The sequence below is a fragment of the Mirounga leonina genome, unplaced genomic scaffold (assembly GCF_011800145.1).
Source record: "Mirounga leonina isolate KUSES-001 unplaced genomic scaffold, KU_Mleo_1.0 Mir_101097, whole genome shotgun sequence".
NCBI lineage: Eukaryota > Metazoa > Chordata > Mammalia > Carnivora > Phocidae > Mirounga > Mirounga leonina.
This window is the reverse complement of record NW_023270062.1, coordinates 347,324-371,721: the sequence shown is the minus strand read 5'-3', so window position 1 is coordinate 371,721 and position 24,398 is coordinate 347,324. Positions and strand designations below refer to the sequence as shown.

General features: G+C 50.0%; 1 protein-coding gene across 1 annotated transcript; it reads right to left on the bottom strand.

Moving 5' to 3' along the window:
* Nucleotides 1–1,146: 1,146 nt before the first annotated feature.
* AMER1 (APC membrane recruitment protein 1) lies at nt 1,147–21,795 on the bottom strand. Its single transcript, XM_035004696.1, has 2 exons — nt 21,601–21,795; nt 1,147–9,244 (listed from the first exon to the last, which is right to left on the bottom strand). The coding sequence occupies exon 2, from the start codon at nt 9,143–9,145 to the stop codon at nt 5,750–5,752; it is 3,396 nt and encodes a 1,131-aa protein (XP_034860587.1). The 5' UTR covers nt 9,146–9,244; nt 21,601–21,795; the 3' UTR covers nt 1,147–5,749.
* Between the last annotated feature and the right edge of the window lie 2,603 nt (nt 21,796–24,398).

The window sequence follows — 24,398 nt, the reverse complement described above, 5'->3', positions numbered from 1 at the left end:
GGGTGGGGAGTGCTGGATTTAGGCAGCTGAAAAAGTTCCAAGGGTTACTCTGTGGTAGCCCAGTCTTCTGACTTGCATATGGAAACTAGTCTAGTCAAATCTATGCCCATGCCACCCATATATTATTGATGCAGAAACTGAAACTCAGAAGAAGGGATTTTCCCAAGCCCAACTGATTAATGAGGGATGAAAATTAGGGTAGAAATCTAGGCCTCCCATACTATACAACCCCTTGAATTCCCAATGGATGTAATAAGACCTTCCTAGAAGGTCTTGCTCCAAAAGCTCTCTGAGTAACCATGACCCTCTTCCTTCCATGAGCAGTCCCTGGCAGACAATTCAACATCTATGAATTATTAACTCCCCTCCCAGGAGCTTCTCTCTTTTCTCTCTCATTAAATTGCTTTTATTTTGGCTTTGCTTGATTCATGCGGTGTTGGGGGCCACCAAACTTCTTTGCTAATCTGGGAAGGAACCCCAGGGAGTTTACCTATGTGTCTGTGGCAGTACTGTCTACAGTCTATAGCAGTTTCAAGCAGCTACTATTTCAGGCCTTCTGGCTTGGGCATGGCAATTGGGAAGAACTCAAGGGAGCCCACTAGCAGGTGTTAGAAGCCCTTGCTTATCAGGAGCCAAGGGTAAAACACATGTTTCCCACTCAACCCCACAGCTGAATAGGTGGAGCAGTAAGCTGCCCAGGAAGCATCTCTGCCCATAAACCTGGGTGAAGAATGCCATTCCTGCAGCTTGGCTGGAGAGTCCCACTATCAGTACTATCCTTTAGATGGAGCCATCAGTAGGAGGTCCACACCTCTGCCTCCTGGCTGGTGGGGATGTCAGCACACTTGAATGAACTGAGGCTAAGTTTAGAAGTGCTAACCAGCCCCTGGCAGTTCTCAAAATGTGAAAAGTGTGATGGAGAGTTTACCAACACTGCATCAGACAGATGCAGGGCATGACTTGGATGAAGAACTGAAGTTTCCTCTACTTTACTTTCAGCTCTGGCTTCTGTTTCCCCAGCGGGTGATCCCCAGCCCCTGCCAACCTCCTTGCTTTCTCCATTTTCCTTCAAGGGCAAACCCAACAACCATGGGTCACAGGCATGCTGCTGTGGAACAAACCACAAGAGTACACTTTTGTGACGGGGGGAGGGGTCCTTCTTGAACCCAGTTTATTAGCATTCAGCAAAAGAAATATATGTTGTAACAAATAGGCAATGCATCAAGATATCCGGTGAGAGCTAGGATTGGACAATTATGTGATGTCTCAGGGATAAGGAAGGGGAAGCTAGGGCACATCCAGGGACCACGCTCCCCATTTTACACTGGGAGAGAGAAAACTCTTACACCTGGGGTGGGTATGTACTGCAGTTACCGATTTCTTCCCTCTGTCCTCCAGCCATTTTATTTAATGAGCTAAATATACATTCTTCGTTTCTTCTCCACCCCGCCCCCATATACAGCAGGGAAAACAAGCACCAATAGTAACAAGAATAATAATTAAAGCCCCGCCTCTCAGTAGGCCCAACCCTCACACATATACATGCCATGTGGATTTTCTTCTTAGGAGTGACTGCAGGATAGAAAAGTGGGAATCAGACCAGCAAGACATTACCCTGATAGTCACTGTTCCCCCATAATACCATTCGTATGTGAACGGGAGCAGGACAAGGCAGGGGAAAGGGCGGTAGGGGGAGAGATACCCCCAAAGCAGCAAGAGGGGTCAAGGAGTTCTCCAACATCTCTTCTGGGCAAATGTCAACTGAGTTCTTGGAAAGTCCCATGCAAGGGTTTCCCCAATGAGATGGCCAATTCATGGTGGCTGAAGCATCACTATCTGTCTCTTCAGCTTCTTAGGGAAAAGGGGCATGATAGAAACTCCATGTCCTCCCCACTGGGTGGAGAATGTCCCCAAAATGCTCCTTTGGAGAAACTCAGAATGACAAATAGCACAACATGGGGACTCATTTCAAAATGAAAGCACAAAACATGAAAAGGAGGGGGGGAGGGAGAGAGGAGAGATGGGTACTTCCAGAAGGTCTACACATGGGGAAGGGGCAGGGTCCAAAAGAAAAAATAAAGCCATAAACAACATGCTATCTACCAGGTTCTCCATGCCTGAGTCACCTGGCATTTGTCATAGTACCTGGGCATCTTTTGCTGTCCCTATCATGGAGGGAGGGGATGGACAGTAAGATACATTGGGGTGAGGAGAGGGGAAAGAGTGAGGACCCTAGGTGGTTGAGATGCCAGCCCTCTGCACAAGCAGCAGCAATTTTTGTGTCATCTTTGTTTTGTTTAAAACTATAAACAGCACCACTTAAAAATAAAATATATCAGAAAAGAACAATTGATAAACATTGTTTTCCATGAATATAAAATGCAAACAATACAAAAATAGATAATTGACTTTTGATATATATATATATATATATATATTAAAAACAACTTGGATGTAACATACACATGGGTAAACTTGAAGTCTCCCTGCTAAATCCCCCATGCCTCCCTCTAGCAACTGGGCCCAGGGGCCGAGGGTGGGTGGGGCGGTGGCACTGGCAAGGGTGGGAAAGTTGCTGGCAACAGGATGAGAGGAATACACCCTGGGTGTAGGAAGCTAATTCCCTGCTTGGTACAGCATTGAGGTGGAAGAGAGAATAGTGTTGACCAAAGCCTTTGGCCCAGGAGGCTTATGAACAGGTGCCCAAGCTGAGTGCCCCAAGGCAGGGCTTCCTTGAAGGTGCTAAAGCACTGAGAAACTGGTAGCCCTGAAAGAAGCCCGCTAGTTGGCCTTCTCTATCCACAGTCACTGGTTCCCCACAGACCGGTCTCATCTGAGAATTCTCAGGATCAGAGCTGTCTGGCACTGAATAAGCCTGCTGGGTAGCAAGATGACAGCAGACACCCCCTTTCAAGTCATATCTTCCCTTGAAATCACATCCACAAGCATTATTCCAACACCCTGCAATGCAGACATGGTGCTCATCTGGTCACAGCCTAAGATATGTGGGCTTGACATCAATACCTTTAGTAGTCCGGGGCATATCTGGTGCCAGCCAAGCAAGCACTGGCTATCTTTGGGGAGAGGCCTGGAGATTAGTTGGCTCTCCAGTGTCAGCCTGTGCTGCCATCAACACATGTCCCCAGCTAGATCTTCCTTCCTCTTCCAGGCTGCTGGTGGGATTCGGCCATCAACTGCTTGGATATAGAGTGAGACTCAAAGGAGCCCGGCTTCTGTAGCCATTCACCCTGACTGTCCCACTTCTGGTGGTGAGGATCCTGTCCTTGGGCTGGCAAGGACATTGAAAGAACTTGCAGGCAGCAATGTTGCCCAAACCATGAGATGTTGCTCAGTTCTAGGCCTTACTCTGTATTTGACCTTCCAAAGCCCAGCAAAGTGTATTAGGATGATTGATGACTTCCCCTCAGGGGCAGCACCTCTCTTATTGCCTTCTTTTCACTGAGAGCAGCCCTCTGCCCTTGGCCAAAGGCTGACCATCTAGTTTTTCTCTTCTCAGATAGGCTGGAGGCCCAGCAGGCTCTGGAGGCTGGTGATGGCTCTACTACCTGCTGTGGCTGGCACAGTCCATATACAGATAGGAGCTTGAACTGCCCTGAAGGACAAGCAGAGAGAGAGGAGGCAAGTAGTGGGGTTTCCCCTGTTGTAAAGGCATTTGGTGTTTACTTCCTGCCAAACAGCCAGGCCTATTTCAGTCCCACCCTCCCAGGGCAGCTTTGGTAAGAGGCCAGATGGTCGGAATTTGGGCACTTCTCTCCTGGAATGCTGTGCTTGGGGTGAGGAGGGCCTTCCTCATGCTCTTTCTTTCTCCAACTCCATGACTTATGTATTTCTTCACAATGCAGACAGAATTAGCCTGGAGAGTTGGTCTGGGTCCCTTGAACAGTGGTGTTAGTGTCACACAAACTCATGTGGTACTTCCAGGGGTGAAGCTTTTATCAGACAGGTTTGCTCTTTGTGGGAAGGATCACTGCCAACCCCAATCTGAGAAATGGTGATAAAAACCAGCACAGATACATACTCTGGCCAAGAGGAAGTTTGCCATAAAGTTTGCCCCCTTGACTCAGAGAGCCAACAGCCTCTGTTCCCAAGAGCCCTGTTGACCTCTTCTCTTGACAGGCATGGAGATAAGTGGGGTAAGGGACAGGGGCAGGAAGGCAAAGTTTATAATTTGGGTCAACACACCCAGGCAAAAAATGTTCCATATTCTATTTCCAATAAAGAAATTAAAAGGAACCCTCTCTTATTGGTGATTCATGAGAGGTTGAGCCAGGTTAGATTAGCCTGTTGCAATGTCTTCCTGACAGCAACTGTTCTTCACCAGTATTTCCAAGCTAGTTTAACATGAAAACTGTGGTTGGAGAAGTGAGTGTACCATTCACTCCATAAAGGGCTGCAACTGCCATGCAATCAGAATCCTGCAGCTTGGCAGAGTGAGGGCAGGTCACAGACTGTCCTCTCAAGAAGGCTGGTCCTTTGAGGATGCTAAGGACTTGGCTAATGAGAAGATGAAAGCTCTTTAGAGAACCAGAACAGCAGCCTAGATGCCTTTGGTATCCTGTCTCTTGGGAGTGCTAGCCTGGTGTCTCTGGAGGCTCTTTACAGCATCCAAATGGAGGGGTGGGCAAGGATTAGGAACTTTTTGCTTTGGGGGAAGAAACAATTTTCTCTTCTAAGAAGCTGGGTTACTTTGAGCTATGCAATGTCTAAAATTCTCTCCTGCCATCAGGGACAAATGGAACTCTCTCCTATCCTTCCCCTGCAACCCGCAAAAACCCTGATCCCCTATAGCCAAGCCTAATTTAGGCTGCTTCTCTTCCTGTATCTCAATTAAAAGAATATGTTCCTTGTGATGAGATTGTGAAAGTTTCCTTTGGAGTAAAAGAAAAATTCAAAAGTGTCTGTAACTCAGACGTCACAAGCTTAAGAGAGGAAGAAGGAAAAAACTCTATCATTCCACAACTCAAGCCTTATGGCAGTATCTACAATAGAACTCTATTTTGTCTTCTGTTTGCAACAGAATGAATTTGATCATGCCATTAAGGGGACAGCATTTTTGTCTTTAACCCAAGCTATGGCAGACCAGGTTAAAGGGCCCCCATCTGGTTACAATGCCAAAGTCCACAGCAATAGGCAGTGAGACACAAGCTACTTGATCCTAAGGACAGTTAGCTGGGGTGAATGGATTATAATCATCTGATGTAATGGTGACAGCTATGCCAAGACTGAAGGGAGTGGGGATGGGGAGGATCTGTACCATTATTTCACATTGTTAACAGCAAACAAGCCCCCTGTCCTCAAGTGGGAAGCAGTGCAGACCTGGCTGTTCATCAGTGGTTCATTATTCACTGTGTGTAGGGGTGTGGCAGGGGTACTAAGGGTTCAGCCTGTGTCAAGGAGGCATGCTATATATATAATCACTAACTGGGGAACTGGAATAGGCACAAAAGTACAGCATCCCAAACCCTGTGTGGGTAACAAGAAAACCCAAAAGTAAAAGCTGGAGCAACAGAGCAGCAGCAGCCTCCTGGGGCAGATGTACTCAAGCCGAATGTGACCACAGATTAGCAGAAGAGGGAAGTGGGAAAACAAAGGCAAAAACTCATAGGATCTTTCCTTGGCCAAAAGGATTTTCAAGTTAAATAGCAACCCCCATCCCCCCACCCCTCTGCCCAACCCCTGATCCCCATTCACATGCTCAGGCCCCATGCCCCTACTCCAGCATAGATGACTACTCAGCTAGCTTTCCATTCACAGCAGTGGAGGAGTAGCTGGTGGGGAGGGGGAGAGAGGCACCTTGCTCAGCCATCTCCTTTGACAGGTCAAGGCTGGAAGCCCTGTAGTGAATGGGTTGAGGCTGCTGGGGATCAGGCTGGACCCTGGGCAGCTGAGGGATGCCATGAGTGATGCCCACAGGCTTGGCCTGGGACAGAGGACTGGGGCTGAAGCCTCCAGAACTGGAGGAGCAACTGGGCTCATCAACAGGCAGCAGCATATCTTGAGGCCTGGCCCTCACACTCTGAGAAGCCTGTGGCTGCAAGTTATAACAAGGGACCATGGGCAGGGGTAGGTGTGAAGGCCGAGATAACTGAGGCCTGGATATCCCAGGTACCCTTGGCTCTGGACCTGGTACTGACAGCAACATTGACATGGCCACAGGAGGTATGCAACAGGCTGTCTGCCCATATGGAGACTGGCCAGAAGACCAATCCAACTGGCTGGGACTTATCCAGGCAGGGCCTGGCCCCACTGAAAGAGGACAGGGAGCCCAGGCAGGCCAGTCATAGGCCCCTGGTGGTTCAGTATAAAGGGACAAAGGACTGTCTCGGCCCCATTCTTCCTCCTCCTCTTCTTCATTTGAATCTTCCTGCTGAGCCTGAAGCTCATCAGACACTGTGTATTCCTGGGCAAGGTGGGAATTGGAGAGCTCCAGTTCCAAGGTTTCCGCAGTGTCCAGGGAGCGACTCCTCCTGTTGAGGGCCATAGCAGCAGGTGGAGGCCGAGGGTGCATGCCAGGCAGTCCCAAGTAGCGAGGGAGACTGCTCACACCCCAGGGCAGACCTTGGTAGAATCGACTGTGGTAGTTGTTGAATGTGTGTTTCTGGTAGTAGCCCAGCTCAAAAGCTTCCAAGGAGGCTGCAAGGTCTTCATCATTGTGGAACTCAGGATTCTCTTCACACTTGCCTTCCCCATCCCGTTCCACATCAGCGATATCAAAAGTCACCATAGGGGGCAGTTCAGGGAGGTTTTGAGTGAAGGATGAGTCAGAGTCAGAGCTGCAGGACATGCTGGAGAAGAGGTTCCCACTGCTGGTGAACTCCACAAGGGCCTGTGAGAAACTCACAGTGGCATTCCCTTCCTTCTCAACCTCCTCTTCCTCTGGCTCCTCAGGTGGTGAATAAGTAGGGTAGGCCCTCCTGGGAGATCCTCCAAAGTTTGCTTCTTGCATGTCTGGCTCAAACATAGCATCACTTTGGAAGAGCTGCATCAGACAGGTACTTTGATCCTTCTTGGAGCAGATTCCCTCAAAACGCTTCTCCAGAGGACGGAAGTCCCTCCAGTCTGGCTCACTGCTTGCAGTGGCAGGGAAAGCTGAGGTGGTTCCCCGGTGGGAAGTCTGAGAGGCCCCTGATACCCCTGCTACCAGGCCCATCACTGATGGGCCTAAGGGCCTCATCTGATATTCCATGATGGGCTTCTCTTGCCAGGTCTGAACCTCTCGGACTTGAGCCTCTTGAGCATGGTCCTCTCGGGCCTGGGCTTCCCTGGCATAGGCCTCTCGGACTTGGGCCTCTCTGACATGAACTTCTCGGGCATGGGTCTCCCTGGCATGAGTTTCTTGGGTATAGGCCTCCCTGGTGTGAGTTTCTCGGGCACGTGCCTCCTGCGCCTCTCGGGCCTCAAGCTGCTCTCGCCGAAGTTCCCAATACAACAACTGTTTCTGGATGGTCACTAGCCGTTCTTCCTCTGTCTCCATTGCCCCAGGTGGCCGAGAGGAAGAAAAGGGGTCAAAGTTCAAGAAGGGATCAAATATCTCAGAGTTGTGACCATGGAGGTCATAAAGACAGTCATCTACAGGTGGGGAGGTCTCAAGACTATCATCTGGCTCATAGAACTCATACAGGGCATCTCCACTGTAGCTGTCTCGGGGCAGGCACTCCCTGCGGACAAGCCCCAAGGCTTCACCTGAATCATCCTCAAATCCAGGTGTTGTAGAATCATAATAACCCTCATCACTATTGGGGGCAGACTCTTGCTGGTCACTCTGAGGAGTCAAAAGGTCCCCAGGGGCTAAGCCAGGATAAGATCGAACTGAGTCAAGAAGCATGTAGCCATGGTGGCCTGGAGATGTGATGGGATGGTAGCCCAAATTCAGATTGGACCTTGGGTACATCTGGGCACTTGCCCACAGATATTCTAAGTCATATTCTTCTTCCTCCTTGACATCCTCTTCTTCCTCCTCTAATTCCACCTCCTCCTCCTCCTCTTCCTCATCATCATCATCTGGCAAAGCCATCTCCTCCCCACCTCCTTGGTAGGTCACCAGGCAGGAACTTCGCTTGGTCCCATCTCGATTGGCCCTCTGGCCTCCAGAGGCCATGCTGTCTGTCATACTGTCCATGTCCTGCTCTGCTATAATGTCACCACAACCTGTCAGTGAGTCAAAACTTTTCAGGGATGTGACATCCCCAAACAAGAGGCTTAGCTGGTCCCCAACAGGGCCATTTGGTGGATTTACCTCTTCTGCCACCACCTTCTCCCCTGTTTCTGGACTGTGGGGGTCCTCTGGGCCACTGGCTTCAGAGGCAGGCTTGGGCTGCAGAATTGCTGAGGCATAGGCCTCCTTGGGTTTTTCTGGATCTTTACAGGCTGTCTTCTCAGTGACTACTGGAGAAGGCTCTGGTACTAAAGAAACTTTTGGCCTAGGAGCATCTTGGGGTTTGGCATTTTCTTTTCTGGGGGCTTGGAGGATATCCTCAGTATGGGGCAGAATGGCTGAGCTCACATATTCATGAGGCCTGGCTCTGGTCCCTTCAGGCCCCTTGGGCCCTAGCTCACTTTGTTCAACCCCAGAGACCTTGCTTTTCCGGTGACGGCGGATACTGCTGAAAAAACCTTTCAGGCCTTTCTTTGGCTTGGGCACAGAGGGAGCCTTCTCAGCCCCAGCTTTCTCTGTGGCTCCAGACGCAGATGTCTTGCATCTGGAGCCGGTCTCCAAAACCCCATGGGCACTCTGGGAACTGGGAAGTTGGCAGGGTGATTCAGGCAAGAGTAAGGCAAAGCTGGTTCCTTCACTGACAATGTCTTCAGGGCCACAGGCTGCTTCAGTCAGGCCATCGTGGGTCTTGCTCTTGCTAAGACCCTTCTTGGAGATGCTTTTCCCAGAACTTTTGCTTCGGCCCCCTCCAAAGAAACTAGGCAGGGTACAGATGCCCTTCTTGCCACCAAAAAGTTTCATGGCAGTTTTCCTCAGCCTACCTGGGCCAGATGAGGGTGGCTCTGACACTGGCCCTTCTGTTATCTCAGCTGCCTTGTTCTTGGCTCCTTTCTCTGCCCCTTGGTCCTGGGTGTCCATAGAGGCTACTGCTCCCTTGGCCTGAGAAGCTTCATCCTTTCCACTCTCCATAGTGATGGGGACAACTCAGGTATGTTCAGCTGAAAAAGCAGCCTTCTGGCTTCCAAGCACTGTTATAACATCATCAGTCAGGAAGCATCCCAGTTGGGTCTAGAGGAGATGAGAGAAACAAAGATAGAGCATACTGATAAGCAAGAAGCCAGGCTGGGTTTGTTTTCACAGGTGTCTGTTATTTCAGGCTTGAGTGGAACCAGAAAGAAAGTAAAAGAAAATGTAGGGAAAACCTTAATGCATTCCATATGGTTGGCTTGCTGGGCCAGTCTCCTCTGGGCCCCAAGGCAACAAAACCCTACATTGAACAATAGACAGCCATCACCCCAGCCCCTCATTGGGTTCACTCCCTTCAGTAGCACACCCTAGGTCAGAACACTGGGCAGGGGGAACTGCAGATGTGGGAAATGCCCAGTTGTGCTACTGACTACAGGAGGAATTATCAAAGTGGTTAAGGTAGGGGGAGGCAAGAAAGGCAGCAGGGAGGTCAGCTCCGATGACACAGAATTTCTGAAAATCATCTGGCAAAACAGCCCACTGAGTCCTCACTGGGCTCTGCAAGATCCAAGCCTCAATTTCAAATTAGTCTGGGTTCTCACTGACATTTTTCCTGGGGCTAGAAAGAAAAGTAGATCCGAAGTTTCATCTCTTCCCCACAGGCTCCCTAGATTGCCTATCTGCACATGCTCAGACCTTCAGAAGCCCAGAATAGGAGCCTCACAGATCCACATTGCAAAGCTGCAATCCAGGATCTGCTAAAAGCACATGGTGGCCTTGGGGCAAGGCACTCTCTAGACTTCAGTATCCTTGGTCCAAGAGGCCTAGCAATACTTCCCCCTCTAGTGGTTATGTGAGGGGTAGGTCTAGGTCAGACTCTTGACTGTTTTGCTGGGAAAATTTTTTAATGTGGCTCTTGGCAACTGGAACCCCCATGTTCCACTTTAGAACTGTGAGGCAAACTATTTCTTCTCATTATTTTGGCCCCCATCTAGCTCCCTATCTAGAAAGAGAGCTCCCTGAAGGCATAACTCCACATGATTCATGTTCCTGGCCTAGAAGTTAGGCTCTCAACAGCTATTAAATTATAAACCTGGTACAAAGCACACCCTTCTGGTTTAGGCTTCCAATCCTCCAAACATCCAAATGCTACAGAGATGGAATAAAAATGACTATCCATCACCCACCCCAACACATGTCCTCCACCCCAAGTCTGATATATTCATTCTAGTGACTCCAGTTGGTTGACAGATGGATCAGTGACCAGCCTGCTAAAACCTGATGACCTATCCCTGGAAAGTTCCTCACCACTGTGGCCCCTCTCTGTAGGGTAGCCACCAGCAGACAGGGAGCTAGGGTACAGAAAGGAGGAAAAACAACTGCTGGGAGCCAGAAAGAGACAGACAAACCCTGCTGGTGTCCCTGGAGTAGTTTGCCAGCACATCAACCCTATAATTGGTTACAATAGTAATAAGACACATATTCACTCGCAGTGGAAGATTATGGACCAGTACTGGGGGTGGAGAGAGACTGGCAGCTAACTAGCCCCTGACCTAATTGGAGGAACCTTCCTGGAGCCCCTGATCCTGCTCTGCAAACATTAATTTTGTGCCTTGTGCCTTGCTTGGCTTGACACTTGAATCATCAGTGTGACCAGGCTTCCATCAGGAGCACTCTGCATAACTGAATATTAAACTTGGAGCAAGATAATGGCTGGTTATCCAGAAAATAAAAGAGAAAAGATATCATCTGATCCCTTCTCTGCAGAGATATGTAATGTCATTTGCTCAGGCTAGGTTTTTCTTTTTTTTCTGGATGACATATTTTTACATGGTATTTTTCCAACTCAGCTCCCCCTCCCCCACAAGAGTTATCCCTACAGTAAACAGTGCCACCACCACCCTGAAATACACAATCATGCACACACACATAACCACTCAGAGTCCTCTCCTCGGGATCAGATGGGAATAGGGGCCCTATCATCTATCTGAATTCCCCACTTTTCAAAACAGAGATGTTTTCATTTCAACCCTGAAAATATTGACAGTGTTGTCATTTATGGTGCTAGACATGGGAGAGATGGGATAGCAGTAGTGGAGTTGTTTATGAAATTATATTCCCCTCTGTGGAATTTATGAAACAAACCTCTCCTGAACATTTGGTAAGTGATGGACATTAAACTCAGTTCTACAAGGTAGGCCAAGAAGGGGGAACCCCAGCTAGTGCTTTTGGGGGAGTGCCTAGCCTAATAGGGAGAGGATCCTATATATAGGACACATCATAATACAAGTCTTAAAGAGGAGCCCCCATCTTAAGATGCATGGTGGAGTATCATTCTTCATACCTTGTTATCATATCCCAGGATAAATCTGAAAAGCAGAAAGACACCCCCTAGGTTCAGAAAAGCTGCCTTGAGGAGAAGGCATTCAATCTGGGCCTTGTCAGACAGGAGTTAGTAGAAATGGCAATGATTTAGGGGAAGGGATGAGTGAGACTAGTAAGTATGGCTGGGCATCAGGAAGACCAAGGGCCAAGTGAAAAACCTCATGGGCCTAAACATCCTTGTGGATAGAAGGCTGAATTCCCCTGCTGGGTTTGGGGATGGAGTTCCTATGAACAGAGGGATTAGGCAAATTGAATCTTAGGGTTGCTTTCCAGAACCTTGATACCCTGGCTGGAAGGCAGTTCCTATGGGCCTTCTCTTTCCCTTGCTCCTGTGCTCCACTGGGGTAAAAGCCAGCCCACTACTTTCTACATTGTCCCCCTCCCTGCCACAGGAATCTGAAGTGTGTTGTGGAAGGAGCCGTGAGCTGCAGGGTTGGGTTCTAGGCCATGCTAGGGGACCCTGAACAAGCCAAGGCACCCTTCTTAGGCTTGAGCACTTATGAAATGGAGATCACTAGAGTGGTGTGAGAATTAGATGAGATAATGGACACCAAACACACTTTGTAAACTGTAAAGTGCAGTGCAAATGAGAAAGATTAACATTACTGTTATTCTTAGCACCTTCCAAGTCAAATCCCAGTTTCTTAGGCAGTAGCAGACCATGTGTAAAAGGCCACTTATTTGGGAAAGGCATTCACTGTGGGGAGCCCAAGGGACCAGCTGCCTTGGCCATGCTGAGGAAAAGCCAGGTGTGAGGGGATTTTAAAAGCAAGAGTGTGGGGCGCCTGGGTGGCTCAGTTGGTTAAGCGACTGCCTTCAGCTCAGGTCATGATCCTGGAGTCCCTGGATTGAGTCCCGCATCGGGCTCCCTGCTTGGCAGGGAGTCTGCTTCTCCCTCTGACTCTCCCCCCTCTCATGTGCTCTCTCTCATTCTCTCTCTCTCAAATAAATAAATAAAATCTTTAAAAAAAAAAAAAAAGCAAGAGTGTGAATTTATACAAAGTCTTCTGCTTAAGGGCAGTTTTAAAAGTGTGTGTGTGGTGAGAGTGGGTGAACTAGGCAGGGGTATCTCTGGGACTGGCATTCTCTTCCCACAACTTCAGGCCCTCCTCCTAACTAGGACCAGGGTCACCTTTGCTGGCAAAGACCAGCCTTTAAACTGTGCTGTCTCCCATTTCCCTACCTTGTCCTTCCCAGGGCCATGTACCTCCCCACAGCCACCCATAATGTCTATTATGTCTCCCAAGACAGTAGAACAGGAGGTGGCAGGGTCACCCACAGCTGGTATCCCTCTAGCCCAGCCCTACCTAGCTACCTCTGGCCCAGATCCCTTCTCCATGCTCCTTGCTACCCTACCTGGTCCCAGTGCTATCCTTCCCCAATGGGCTATGTGCCTTCATTTGGGAACACAGAATTGACTGGCCAGGAGAGTGAAGTGGGGCAGAAGGCAAAGGGGACTGCAAGGGACAGACTCTGCAACATTTTCAGGTTGGAGCTGAGTCCCCTCATGGTTCCTGCCAAGAAAGTGGTCCTGCCAAATGCAGGGCCCCTCAACGCTTGGGTTTCTTAACGTGTGGCTAAGTTTCTGGTGGCCTGGTGGGTAAGGGAACACTCTAAAGCTACTCTGGGGTCCCTGGCAGGGGCAGTTTGTTGCAGCTGCTGCTATCATGGCAGGGAGTGGGATGTGGCCATCTCTGCTCCCAGGACCAGCCTCAGGCCATGCTGGGACCAGTGGAAGGCTGGCTACTAGGGCAGAGCTTTTGTTTTCCTCCCTTCCTCTCAAAACACAAGCAGGAGACGAGCCACAAACTTGCCCCAGGAACCCTTCTTAGTGAGGAGGAAACAGCTGCAGCCTGAGCCTTACATATTTTGCTCCCAGCTCAGCTTCCTGGGGCCAGTTCAGCCAACTTAGAGTTCAGGGAAGAAGTGTGCGGATTTATGCAGTAGCTCCAGAGGCATCACCTCAACCAGGCATAGTTCCCTAGACCTCCACCAAGCAGTCTTCCTGGGGACAAGCCTACTCTGGGCCCATCTTGCCCTTGTGTATGAGGGCATGGTAACTAAGGAAGCACCAGTGAGGACAGAGAGCCCTCCCCCCAACAAGAGGCACTCAATTCTGCACTATAATCAGTTCTGCCTACCTGGGGGAAATCTAGCAAGTTCTTTCAGTTTCCTCAACTGGAAAATAAGCGTATTGAGAGTACCTACCTCTTAAAACTATTGTAAGGAACAAAACCAATGTATATATGTATACCAAATAAAATTCAGTATATAGCAGAGGCTCAAAAACATAGCAACTAATTTTTAAAAATATTTTCTTCAAACTATAGTTGGACAATTTCCAGCAACAAAACTCCTTGGTTTGTGTAAGTCACCAAAACTCCTTGGGCCTCAGTTGCCCCAAATGGTAAATGACGGTGACTATGTTGGTATCTCACAGGAGGCTTTAGCTGCTCTTTTAGCCACCTTTCATATTCAGGGACCTAAAATGTTGCCTCCAGTCAGCTAGTGGCTAGCAGCTCTGGATTAACTGGGTAATTTCAACTAGCCATGTTCTGTAGTCTAGGCCAGAAAGGTCAACAATTCAAATTTACCTAAATGTACCAACATCAAAGGAAATGCAAGTCAATAGACACCCTTCACCCAATGGGGCACTTACCAGTTTACAAAACACTCCCCACTCCCTCACCTCCCATTTGCCATTCCCAGCAATCCATTAATCAGTCCTGGTGGGAGATGCTAACTCCTTGTCACCTTGTCACAGAAAAGGAAACCATCTAGACTTGGGAAAAGGCTTTACCTAAGTTCACACAGTGGGATGGTGACAGAGCTACACCAGCCCCCAGGCCGCTGGAGTCCCCATTCCAATGCCATTTTGTTGCACAGGGATAGCTCCCAATTGAAGGAGGAAGACTGAGAGCAAGGACTGTACAGGTTCCCCTCACACCTGAAAGCCATCATCTCCCCCTCCCCTTGCACCCCTGTCCCAGCCCAGCTGAGCTTTCTCTGAAGCACTTCCAGTCCTCACTTGGCTGCCACTGTTTTGGTCCCATCTAGCACATTCCAGAAAGCATGCTGACTTCAGAATACAAGGGCTGCCAACCCAGAATGTGGCTGCTCTCCTCATCAGCAACTCCACCACCACCACTCCCAAATTGTGGAACACACTCCTTTACTCTCCCTTTCCTTGGGAGATAATTTTGAGAGGCCAAAAAAGGTTCAAACAGAAACTTGCCATTGGGGACAAAGATGCAGAATTTGAGCTATTATTTAAAGGAAATGACCTATGGGACACCTGGGTGGCTCAGTCAGTTAAGTGTCTGCCTTTGGCTCAGGTCATGAACCCAGTGTCCTGGGATCAAGTCCTGCATTGGGCTTCTTGCTCAGCGGGGAGCCTGCTTCTCCTTCTGCCTGCCACTCTCCCTGCTTGTGCTCTCTCTCTCTCTGATAAATAAATAAATAAATAAATAAATAAATAAATAAATAAATAAATAAAATCTTTAAAAAAATAAATAAAGGAAATGACCTATGAGATTATCTGGAACTGGAATCACCCATTTCTAAAGCCCACAGCCAAGGTCCACTCTCAAAACCATTTGTTCAGGGCCTGAAGGAAGGGCCGCCTGGCTTGGCATCCTTTTGTGAGGCTATACAGACTGCTGGCAGAGCTTTACCCAAGCTACTCCTACAACCACATCTCCCCTAACTTGCAGCCTTACCATTAAGGAACACCTCCTCTCAAGGGGGTATCCCATAACCTCTAGATGCAGCACAGACTCTAAATTGGGCCTTCTTGCCTTGGCTCCCATTTGCCCACCACCAGCCTCTCAAATGAGTTAACATACTCATCCTAGGGTAATTCATTCTGGCAGGCCTCGGTCTTTCTGTTCATCTCTCTCAAATGGACCCTCCTTCATGTTATAGTCACTACATATAGCACAGAGCAGGAGCTCAAACAACATTGGTTCAATTGAAATCTAATTCAGCTGGAGTTTGTCAGCCCAGAACTAAAATGCCAGCTTCATCCCTTACAAATGGTGGGGTTTGAGAAATCGGCCTAATCTCCCTGAGACTCAAACACCTTATCTAGAAAATGAAAAAAATGTTATCATGCAGGATCACTGTAAGAATTAGAGATGATAAATGGAAAGGGTAAATTGCTCTCTAGTTACTGAGCAGATGTTCAATAAAAGACCCTTGTGATGGGGCCTCTTGCAGCCACCTTCTCTACTCTAGCTCCTCAGCTGCCCGCCCATGTCCTCTGAAGATGACACAAGCCTCTTAGCTGAGCTCCCTCTGGTCCTTCCCTGCTACAACACTGAAATCCCACTCCTTCCCTCTCCTTCTTCCATCTCCTCCATACCCTTGCCAGATTCATTTTTATAACCCTGATTTCAGTGCATCACTCCTCTACTTACCAAATTACTCCACACCACCTACAGGGTCAGAGTCTAACCCCTTTCCCTGACCTTCAAGACTCACTCTCCCTGCATGCCCCTTGCAGGTTTCCTAGCCTCACTTCTCTACCCTTTAGCCCCCAATACATAGGGACTTCTCCAGTCTAGGAGGTATGGTCACTCAGACATCACTTCTTCCTAGAAATTGGCTTTCCTGGTAAGCCTTTTTGATGCCCCACTTTCTCCTGAGGCTGCTGAAGTTCCCTGCCCAGCTTGCCTGGAATGATGGGGGCTCTGGGAGCCAAGCCATCTATTTGCTACACCCCTCTCAGGCTCCCAAACTTCCTTAGAGAAGAATATATCTGAGGTGGGTGCCATGCCTGCCTAGTAAGGCTTCTACTATGTCAATACTAACCCAGCAAGGGTGACATCAAAGACAGGCACCACCTCCCCCACCCAGTTCAGATGAATAAGAGGAGCTAACTTCAGGGAAACAGATGTGACAAGGCAGCTAAGGAAAGCCTGAAGAGGAACAGCTGGACCAAATGAACAATGGAGATCCTGAACTTTACCATGTATCCACTTCCCTATATATACCATACCCTATGTGAGAGGCCAGGTAAGGAAACTGAAGCTTGGGAGGGGATCAGAATCAGTGTATCAGTGTACTTAGAGGAAGAAACCTTGAACTGAGGGGCAAAAACTTTATGCTCCTGTGTAACCTTGAGCAAATCCCCTCCCTGTTCAGGGCCTCAGTTTCCCTATCTAGAAATGGGAAATTGTACTAGGGGGTCTGCTTGCCCCAGGCTGTGTGAGAAGCTGGGAGAAGGGTAGTCCTGTGCCCAGTTTTCTAGTGGCTGCAGAAAGAGGAGGCATGTGGGGCGCCTGGGTGGCTCAGTTGTTAAGCGTCTGCCTTCGGCTCAGGTCATGATCCCAGGGCCCTGGGATAGAGCCCCACATCGGGCTCCCTGCTCAGCGGGCAGTCTGCTTCTCCCTCTCCCATTCCCCCCGCTTGTGTTCCCTCTCTCGCTGTCTCTGTCAAAAAAAAAAAAAAAAAATCTAAAAAAAAAAAAAAAAGAAAGAGGAGGCATGTGATTTTGGGGGTCCTAGGCTTCAGTGGGAGGCCTGCATGCCTAACTGGTTGGGCTCAGTCCACCACTGCACTACAGCCCAGCCTCACTTCTCATGCCTCCCTCCACAGAATCCTGCCCAACACTTTACTTTTTCAAAATGCACTAGGCCTGGCCAGTAAATATTTCCTATATGTCCAGAGGGGAGGGGGACCAGAACTGGTCTGGTCCAGCCCTCTCTCCCCTGAGTAGCCCCCAGCAGGGAGGGCTGAGGAGTGCTGGGTTGGGTTAGTATCTGTTTGGAAGCACAGCAGGGGAAAAAAAAAAAAAAAAACTGTAGGAGATGAAAGCACTGAAGGCTCTGCAACAAGAACTGCAGATCAAAAGGTCCCAGATGCCCCTGCAGCACCAGTATGCCTGCCTCTGCTGCCACCAAGCCCCCTCATATTATTTTCATTGTCCATAATTATCCCCTAATCCCAAAAGGGGAGGTGTGGAGAAGCAATGCACCCTCACTCAGATGGCACCTGCACCTCCTCAGTGGTTTTGGTTTCCCTAACTTTCTTCCTGGAGATACACTTACACATGCACAGGTTTGAAAAATATGACCAAGGAGAGGAGATGACAAGCTCTGAGATTATTTAATTCAGAGAACAGAAGTTGGGAGTGGGGAGAGACGATTTAATGCCCATGAAATCTCCAGTGGTTTGTTAAGCGGGAGCAATGATAGCCAGCTGCCCTCAACCTCACCCCCCCCAACACTTACACACACACACACACACACACACATGCACTCATGCACGCACGCACATGTGCATGCACACAGGTTTATGTATAGCATGAGAGGCTCAGATTAGCCCTGAGAAAGAACTTCCTGGCAGTGTGAGATGTGTGACCAAGGAATGAGTGACACAGGGAGGAAATGTCTCATCTGGAGGCTTTACCTTTATCACCTAGTTTATCTGCCTGGATTGATTCAAGTTGGATAACTGATTCAAGTGATGGAATAACACTGGGCATGCCCTCTTCTAGCCTCAAGTAGCCTATCTGTAAGTGAGGGGACTGGAAGCCCTTTTTCCCTCTTTGGTTCTACAAGCAAGTCAGTGACCTGCCAGGCTTACTGTTATTTATTTCCTTATTCCCCTGGACCAGGGGAGCAGGGCTGCCCCCATGCCTCATACACACACTTTCAGAGAGTGTAAATGTAACAGTTCTTGAGGAATTTTTAACACTTCCACTATACTAAGAGAGAATCATTGGACTTTCAACTTCTTCCAGATACCTCCCCTCCTTCTGAAACTTTCACCCCCAACAGGCTGCAGACCAAGGCCAAAAAGCAAAATAGACATGAAAGGGGAGGTAGAGTTCTCCAGATGGGGCCCCCAAGCTAAACCCAGCACCTTCTCACTCCTGAGGAATGGAAGAGGTGAGGAAGGTTAGAGGTTGGTTAATAAGATTTGTATTGAACAGAGGCCACTGGAGACAGTGGGACACAGTGTAAGAGCCCTTGCACAGGAGGCAGCAGCCTATCCCTAAATGCTGTGTGATCTTAAGGAAATCCTTGTTGCTTTCCAGGACTCAGTTTTTCCACCTTGTAAGCACAGGAGTCCAAACTGATGCTCCCTGAAGCCCTGTCCAGTTGGAAGGATGGGGATCAACAGAGGCCTGGGGGATGCTTAGCCTCCACCACATTGGTATGTAGACTCTAGGCACCCTCCTTCAACTTCACCCCCTGCAAGGCTTAAAGGAAGCCAACATGGTACAACTTCCCTCCAGAAATAGCTGTCCCTCAGTTCTATGTCCAGATCCAAAGGTGACCTCTTACAGTTCCAACTTACAGCATGCTTCCAATCTCTAAGACCCCTTTCTAAAATTCCATATTATTATCGCATATTTGCACCCACACATAGAAGTATCAAAACCTCCCAATTTTCCATTCTTCAATGGCCCCTTCTCCCATTCTCCCAAGATCAGACCCCCATTCCATAGCCTAGCATTTGGGAATGCCCACCACTGGGCACTAACCTCCTCTCTACCTTAAATCCAACAATCTCAACCAGAAAAGACTAAGTCATATTTCTCAGCCTGGCTGCCAACAACCCCTTCCAATTCCTAATTTTGCTTATACCACTACTTTGCCTAGCCAAACCCCTCTACTTTCTGGAAGCTTCTAGGGTGATCACCCTGCAAATACAGATTTCTCCTCTCTCCACAGTAGTTGTCTCTAGGCTCATGAATTAGCAACCAAAGATATGTGTAGTCTGGGGTATGGGCAGTACAGATCTTGTGCTTGTTGCTGAAGGGAGGTATCATGATTAATTTTTTTTCTTGTAGTTGCAACCCATCGCCCTTCTCCATTCTCATTAGGCATACTCAATAAATATCTGAGCCTTGAGTATCATTTCTCTAATCACTTTCATATGGATCGGGACAAGTGCAACTTGGAGAGGTAAAGGTCTTCTTGAAAGCTCCACAAAGACAGCAAGTCTTTCTAGACCATTCATGAACTGCTATACATTGCTAGGCTTTGAAGGGGGTTGTGGCTGAGTTCAAGGTTTCATTTACCCCTCTGAGGGGTTCTGAGAGAATCCAGACATCCATGGTATCAAGGAGACAAATTAGAGGCAGGGAAACTTAATTATAGTTTGCCTCCTATTAAAATTTAAGCCCCCAAATGGCCAAGGGATGCAGGCAAGCTTGTAGGAGTTCTGAGCAAGAAGAGGTCATTATGGGTTGCAAGAGACAGACAGAAAAGACACCCAGGAGAAGGTGGGCTCAGAGCTGGGGCCTGAGAGGGAAAACAATTTGCACAGTGCAGGGTGAATGGATTTGTGTGTGAGAAGGGGAGTTATATAGGGAAGATATATTAGGAGACTGTTGGTCTGAGGCAGGGCAGACAGCAGGTCCAGCCCTGAGGTGGAGATACCCAGCTGCAAAAAGTTGGTTTCCTTTGGTGCCTGGTCAAAGTGGCAAGAAGTGACTATAGTGTATTATCTGCAGTCCTGGCTGGTGTCACAAAGGTCCCCAGCTAGCCTTCCCCCAAGTGAGGGATTTACTCCTCTCAAATACCCAGGTTTTGCAGCCCACAGGGTTCTCCACCCTCAGAAGCTGTCAAAGGTCCAAGAAGAGCCTGCCAGGCCCCTTGGTCACTCCCTCTCTCCTGTTCTTTGGAAAGGCCTAGAGTTTATTGCCAGACGCAAACCATGGTGCAGTGACTGAGCGGTGGGTGGGGCCGAATGAGGGGAGCTGCACTGGGGGTAGAGGGCTCTGCTAAAATGCCCTCGGGTAGGGCAGGGAATCCAATAGCACAGTGCCCTCCACCTAGCCCATATCCATGCCTATGCAGCAGGCCGACAGAGCCACAGAGGGAAATATTTGTGTGTAGGAGGAGGCTCCCCTTGACCCTGTGGGCCATGACAAGATGAGTCTGACCAAACCGAGGCCAGCTCTGCAGGGCCAGTCCAGCTGCTACCTGGGCACCTGGACTGGGGAGCGCATGGAAGGCACAGCCCCTCTTCACCAGGGAACCTGGGCAAAGTCCTGCAGTCAGGTGGTCACCAGTGTCAGAGGTGTCTGCAGTAGACAATGACAGCAGCTCAGCAGGCTGTGTATTTTAAGTAACTGTGAAGTTGGAGGGTTTGGCTGTCTCTCTAGCTCTCTCACAGACCCAAAGGGTGAGTTCTTTACTACAATAATTGCTCCCTTGGCCTCTGGCACAGAAATCCCCCCCACCAACAGGAGGCTTATCGCTATTTTTAAACGGGAGGCAGGAAAGAAAAAAGCGGCCAGTGCTCTCCGAGTGGAGGAGGTGAGGCGAGTGGGGACAAAGCGGCCTTGCAGATCTAACCCAAGGACTAGCTTGAGCTGCAGCTCTAACCTAAGGTCCAGCAAGAACTCCGTTGCCAGCCCGCCTGCCCACGGGGGCGGGCGCCAGATGTGCTTGGAGGCCCAGGAGCAGGGGGTGAGGCTGGTTGGGGCCCGCAAGGCCGAGGTTCCTAAGTGGGCAGCACACAGGCCCAACTCAGCTCCCTGGGAGAGGAGGCAGACAGTGTGGACAGCCCAATCCACGCCAAAGCCAGTATCCATTGGGCCCAGGCCAGCGCGCTGCCTCCATCCGCAGAGGGGAGAAGGAGGCAGGGGATGCGCAGGGGAGGGAAGGGGAGGCAGCTGGGCCGCTGGGGTGAGCAATACCCACGTAACACAGCTGTTCCAGCTAATAATGTGCTACAACAAAGCTGCAGAGCTCCCGGCCTACAAATGCACCGCTGGGGGTGCTGGCTGGCGGCTCCCCTCCGGGATCCGTGCGGTAGCACGTGCGGGGCCTCATCCCCGCCTCTCCCGAGAGCCCGGAGGCATGGCCCAGGCTAGCCTGCTTGCCTGCCCGCCCTCTGTAACCCCCTCTAGCCGCGGTCGCCGGCGCCCAGAGGACTCTGCTTTGCCCCTCACCAGCCAAGTCCTCAAAGCGGGTTCCCAGGGGGAACGGAGAGCGGCCCGGACGCCCACTGGCCCAGCCCTTGGAGCCCCTCTTCAGGCGGCCGGAGCGGAGCACAGGGGACTGCACCGGACGGCGGGCAGGCGGAGGCTCCCGGCTGCGCGCAACGCTTACCCGGCCGGGTCGGGTTTCCAGCCCGGTTATTGTCTGCTGCGCCGCCCGGGCCGGGGCTCGAGCCTAGGCTGCTGTGGCTGAGATCGCCGCCACCGCTGCTCCCGCCGCCGCCGCCTCCACGGCTCTAGTCACCTCCTGCACTGCGTCCCCTTCCCCAGGCTTGGGGCAGCTTCCCCATACCCCCTCCCCACGGACTCCACAGCCACAGGGTGGGGCGTCCGCGCCCTGATTGGCAGGAGTGTGGCCCAATCGCCACGGTGGGAAGGCGTGTCCTGCCCCGCCCACTGTTTTCCTTGGTGCATTGCCCTTTAAATGCAAATAAGCGCGGGCGTGGTGTTTGCAGGAGGCGGAGAGCGTGAAGAACCCCTTGCTGGGACTCCCCATTCCCGCCCCCACACTGGGCGGATCGTGGCTGGGAGACCCAGTGAGCTCGCTGGGCCGGTCCCGCCCGGCTGGGGCTCGCTGGAGCCCTGGAGTTCGGTTTCGGTTTTGCATACACTCCCATTTCCGTGGACGCTATGCAATCGTGCTGAGGCGCCCAGGCCGCCACCCGGCAGTTTATTCCAGAGCAAGAGGAGGGCGAGGAGAGGCGGGGCGGAGAGGCTGGGGAACCTGGGGGACTGCAAAGCCCCTTGGCGCCTCGCTGGGCCCAACCTTAGGTGTAGAGATAGGGCCCCGCGGCGCGCGCCCCCAGGCCAAGCAGAGGGGGGACTCACCTGCCAGGAAAGCCAACTGCAGCGTCCATGCCCCAGCTTTGGCCTCTCAGGCACACCAGGGCCCTTCGGGACCATCGAGGTCAGTTTGCACCCGTTACCCAAGGGCCTGCTGTTGCTCAGAGAAGGGAAGGCACTTCCCTCAGGTCACCTAGCCTGCCAGCGACAGGGGCAGATTTGGAATTCAGAACCCCAGGTTCCTGTCCTAGGCTGCTTTCATTTTTCTCTGGAGAGACCTGTTCCTGTAGTTTGACCCTCACCCAAATTTCCCACTTTCATGGAACCAGAGGGGATCTCCAAGGCCTCTAGAGGGCCCCTCAACCTTTTCATGGTAAGCCAGGCTTTGTGCAGTTTCCTGTCCCTGAAAAGTCTAGAAATTGAGAGAAAAATCTTGTCTGGGCCCAGACTGGAGGTCAAGGTGGAATGAGGAGGCCTGTACCAGCCTTGCTGGCTTCTGTGTTTGGGATGTGGCAGGTTGCCAGCCTGAGCTTGGGTCTTAACTAGCCTGAGGGCAGTAAGTGGCTGCCAAGGACTAACTAGTGAGCTGAGGCAATAAAGAATCCAGTTCTACCACTAGCTCAAGAATATCCAGAAGGCCCTACCCTAAAACTCTGTGAATGTCTGAAAAGGGTGGGGGGATTAAAGTTGAGGAGAGGGAAGAGATTAGAGAACAATGCCTGCTATTTTTGCATTGCAAAAGGAGTATTCCTGTCTGCCTTGAAAAGATCCAGCTGCTAGAGTGGAAAGAGGAGGACAGTTGCCTCTGCCATGTGTGGAGCACAGGAAATGACATGGCTTGCTAGGGCTGGGATCTGGCTCCAGCTCTACCTCAGATTTGTCGTATGACCTTGACTAGTCCATTTTCCTCTCTGGGACAGTCTATCACCTCATCTCCACAAGCAGGGTATAAGATTGATCAAGCTCCTTGATCTCTTCCAACTCTGATAGTTGAACTCAATTCTTTCTCTAATATTCCATGATGTTCTATGATCTTCCATGACATTCTATACATCTCCAACCAAAATGAGCAACTTGAACATCAGACCTCCTATTCTGGTCCTGGGTCTAGGTAAATGGCAGGTAGTCGGGAGCCACTGGCTCATTGTGTGACTTTGTTGGGCAAGTACCTTCTCCTCCCTAGCTTTAGTTTCCCCATCTGGATGTCTGAACTATAATATTTCCTTGGAGCTGTGCTTTCCTGCTTTGCAAAATCCTGATTCTCATTTGTTGGACCTGATTTGGAGGTGTCTTTTTTCTAGCACCTCCTCCATATGCTTCTGCAACTGCCTTGTGCCTCTGGTTGCCTGCCATTTGTTCATGTTTCACCTAGAACCCTGATTCTCTGAAGTAGGCCAAATATTACAATTTGAAGAAGACAGTTTCCAAATCTGGAGCCCAGGGAAAAACGGCCAGGGCAGTCTCCACTGTGGGAATAGGGAGAGAGGAACTGTGCAAAGCAGTCAAGTGGTGGGCTTGAAATAATCGTGAGGCAAGGAGGTACTGCTGTGCTACTCCTGTCACAGGAGCTAGTCCTCCATGTCCTCTTTCCAGCTGCCAAACATTCCATCATCCGAGTTAGCCTTGGGATGGACAGATATTGAACATTGGCCTGGGTCCAAAAGATATAGGGTTTTAGAAAAACAAAAGTAGTCTTTGACATGCTAAAGATGTCTCCCAGCTGTGTGCCCTTCTTCTTGGTCCTGATATTTCTAAGTCTCAGTATGAGATTATGCACATGTGCATTAAGGAAGAAAGGGTGGTGGTGGGGTGGCACAGATCCTGATTTGTATGGTCCACTCTTCTTCAGGGACAATGTATAGGAAGAATAAGTGTGGTCATAAACTTTTACCTCAAAATGCCTTCTCAAAGAGGGAGTCCTCCAGGCCCCACTTCCACATGCTGACTGACACATGGTCAACTTGTTTGGTCACTATAGGGCCTAGTCATGGGAGAGCAAGAATATTTTCTTGTCTTAAGTTTCTTCACCTACATAATGGAGATAATACCTCTGCTGCTTGGTGTCATGTGGCTGCAGTGAAAAGCTTATGAGAACAGATGTGCAGGCTGTATGGAGGCAATTCCATA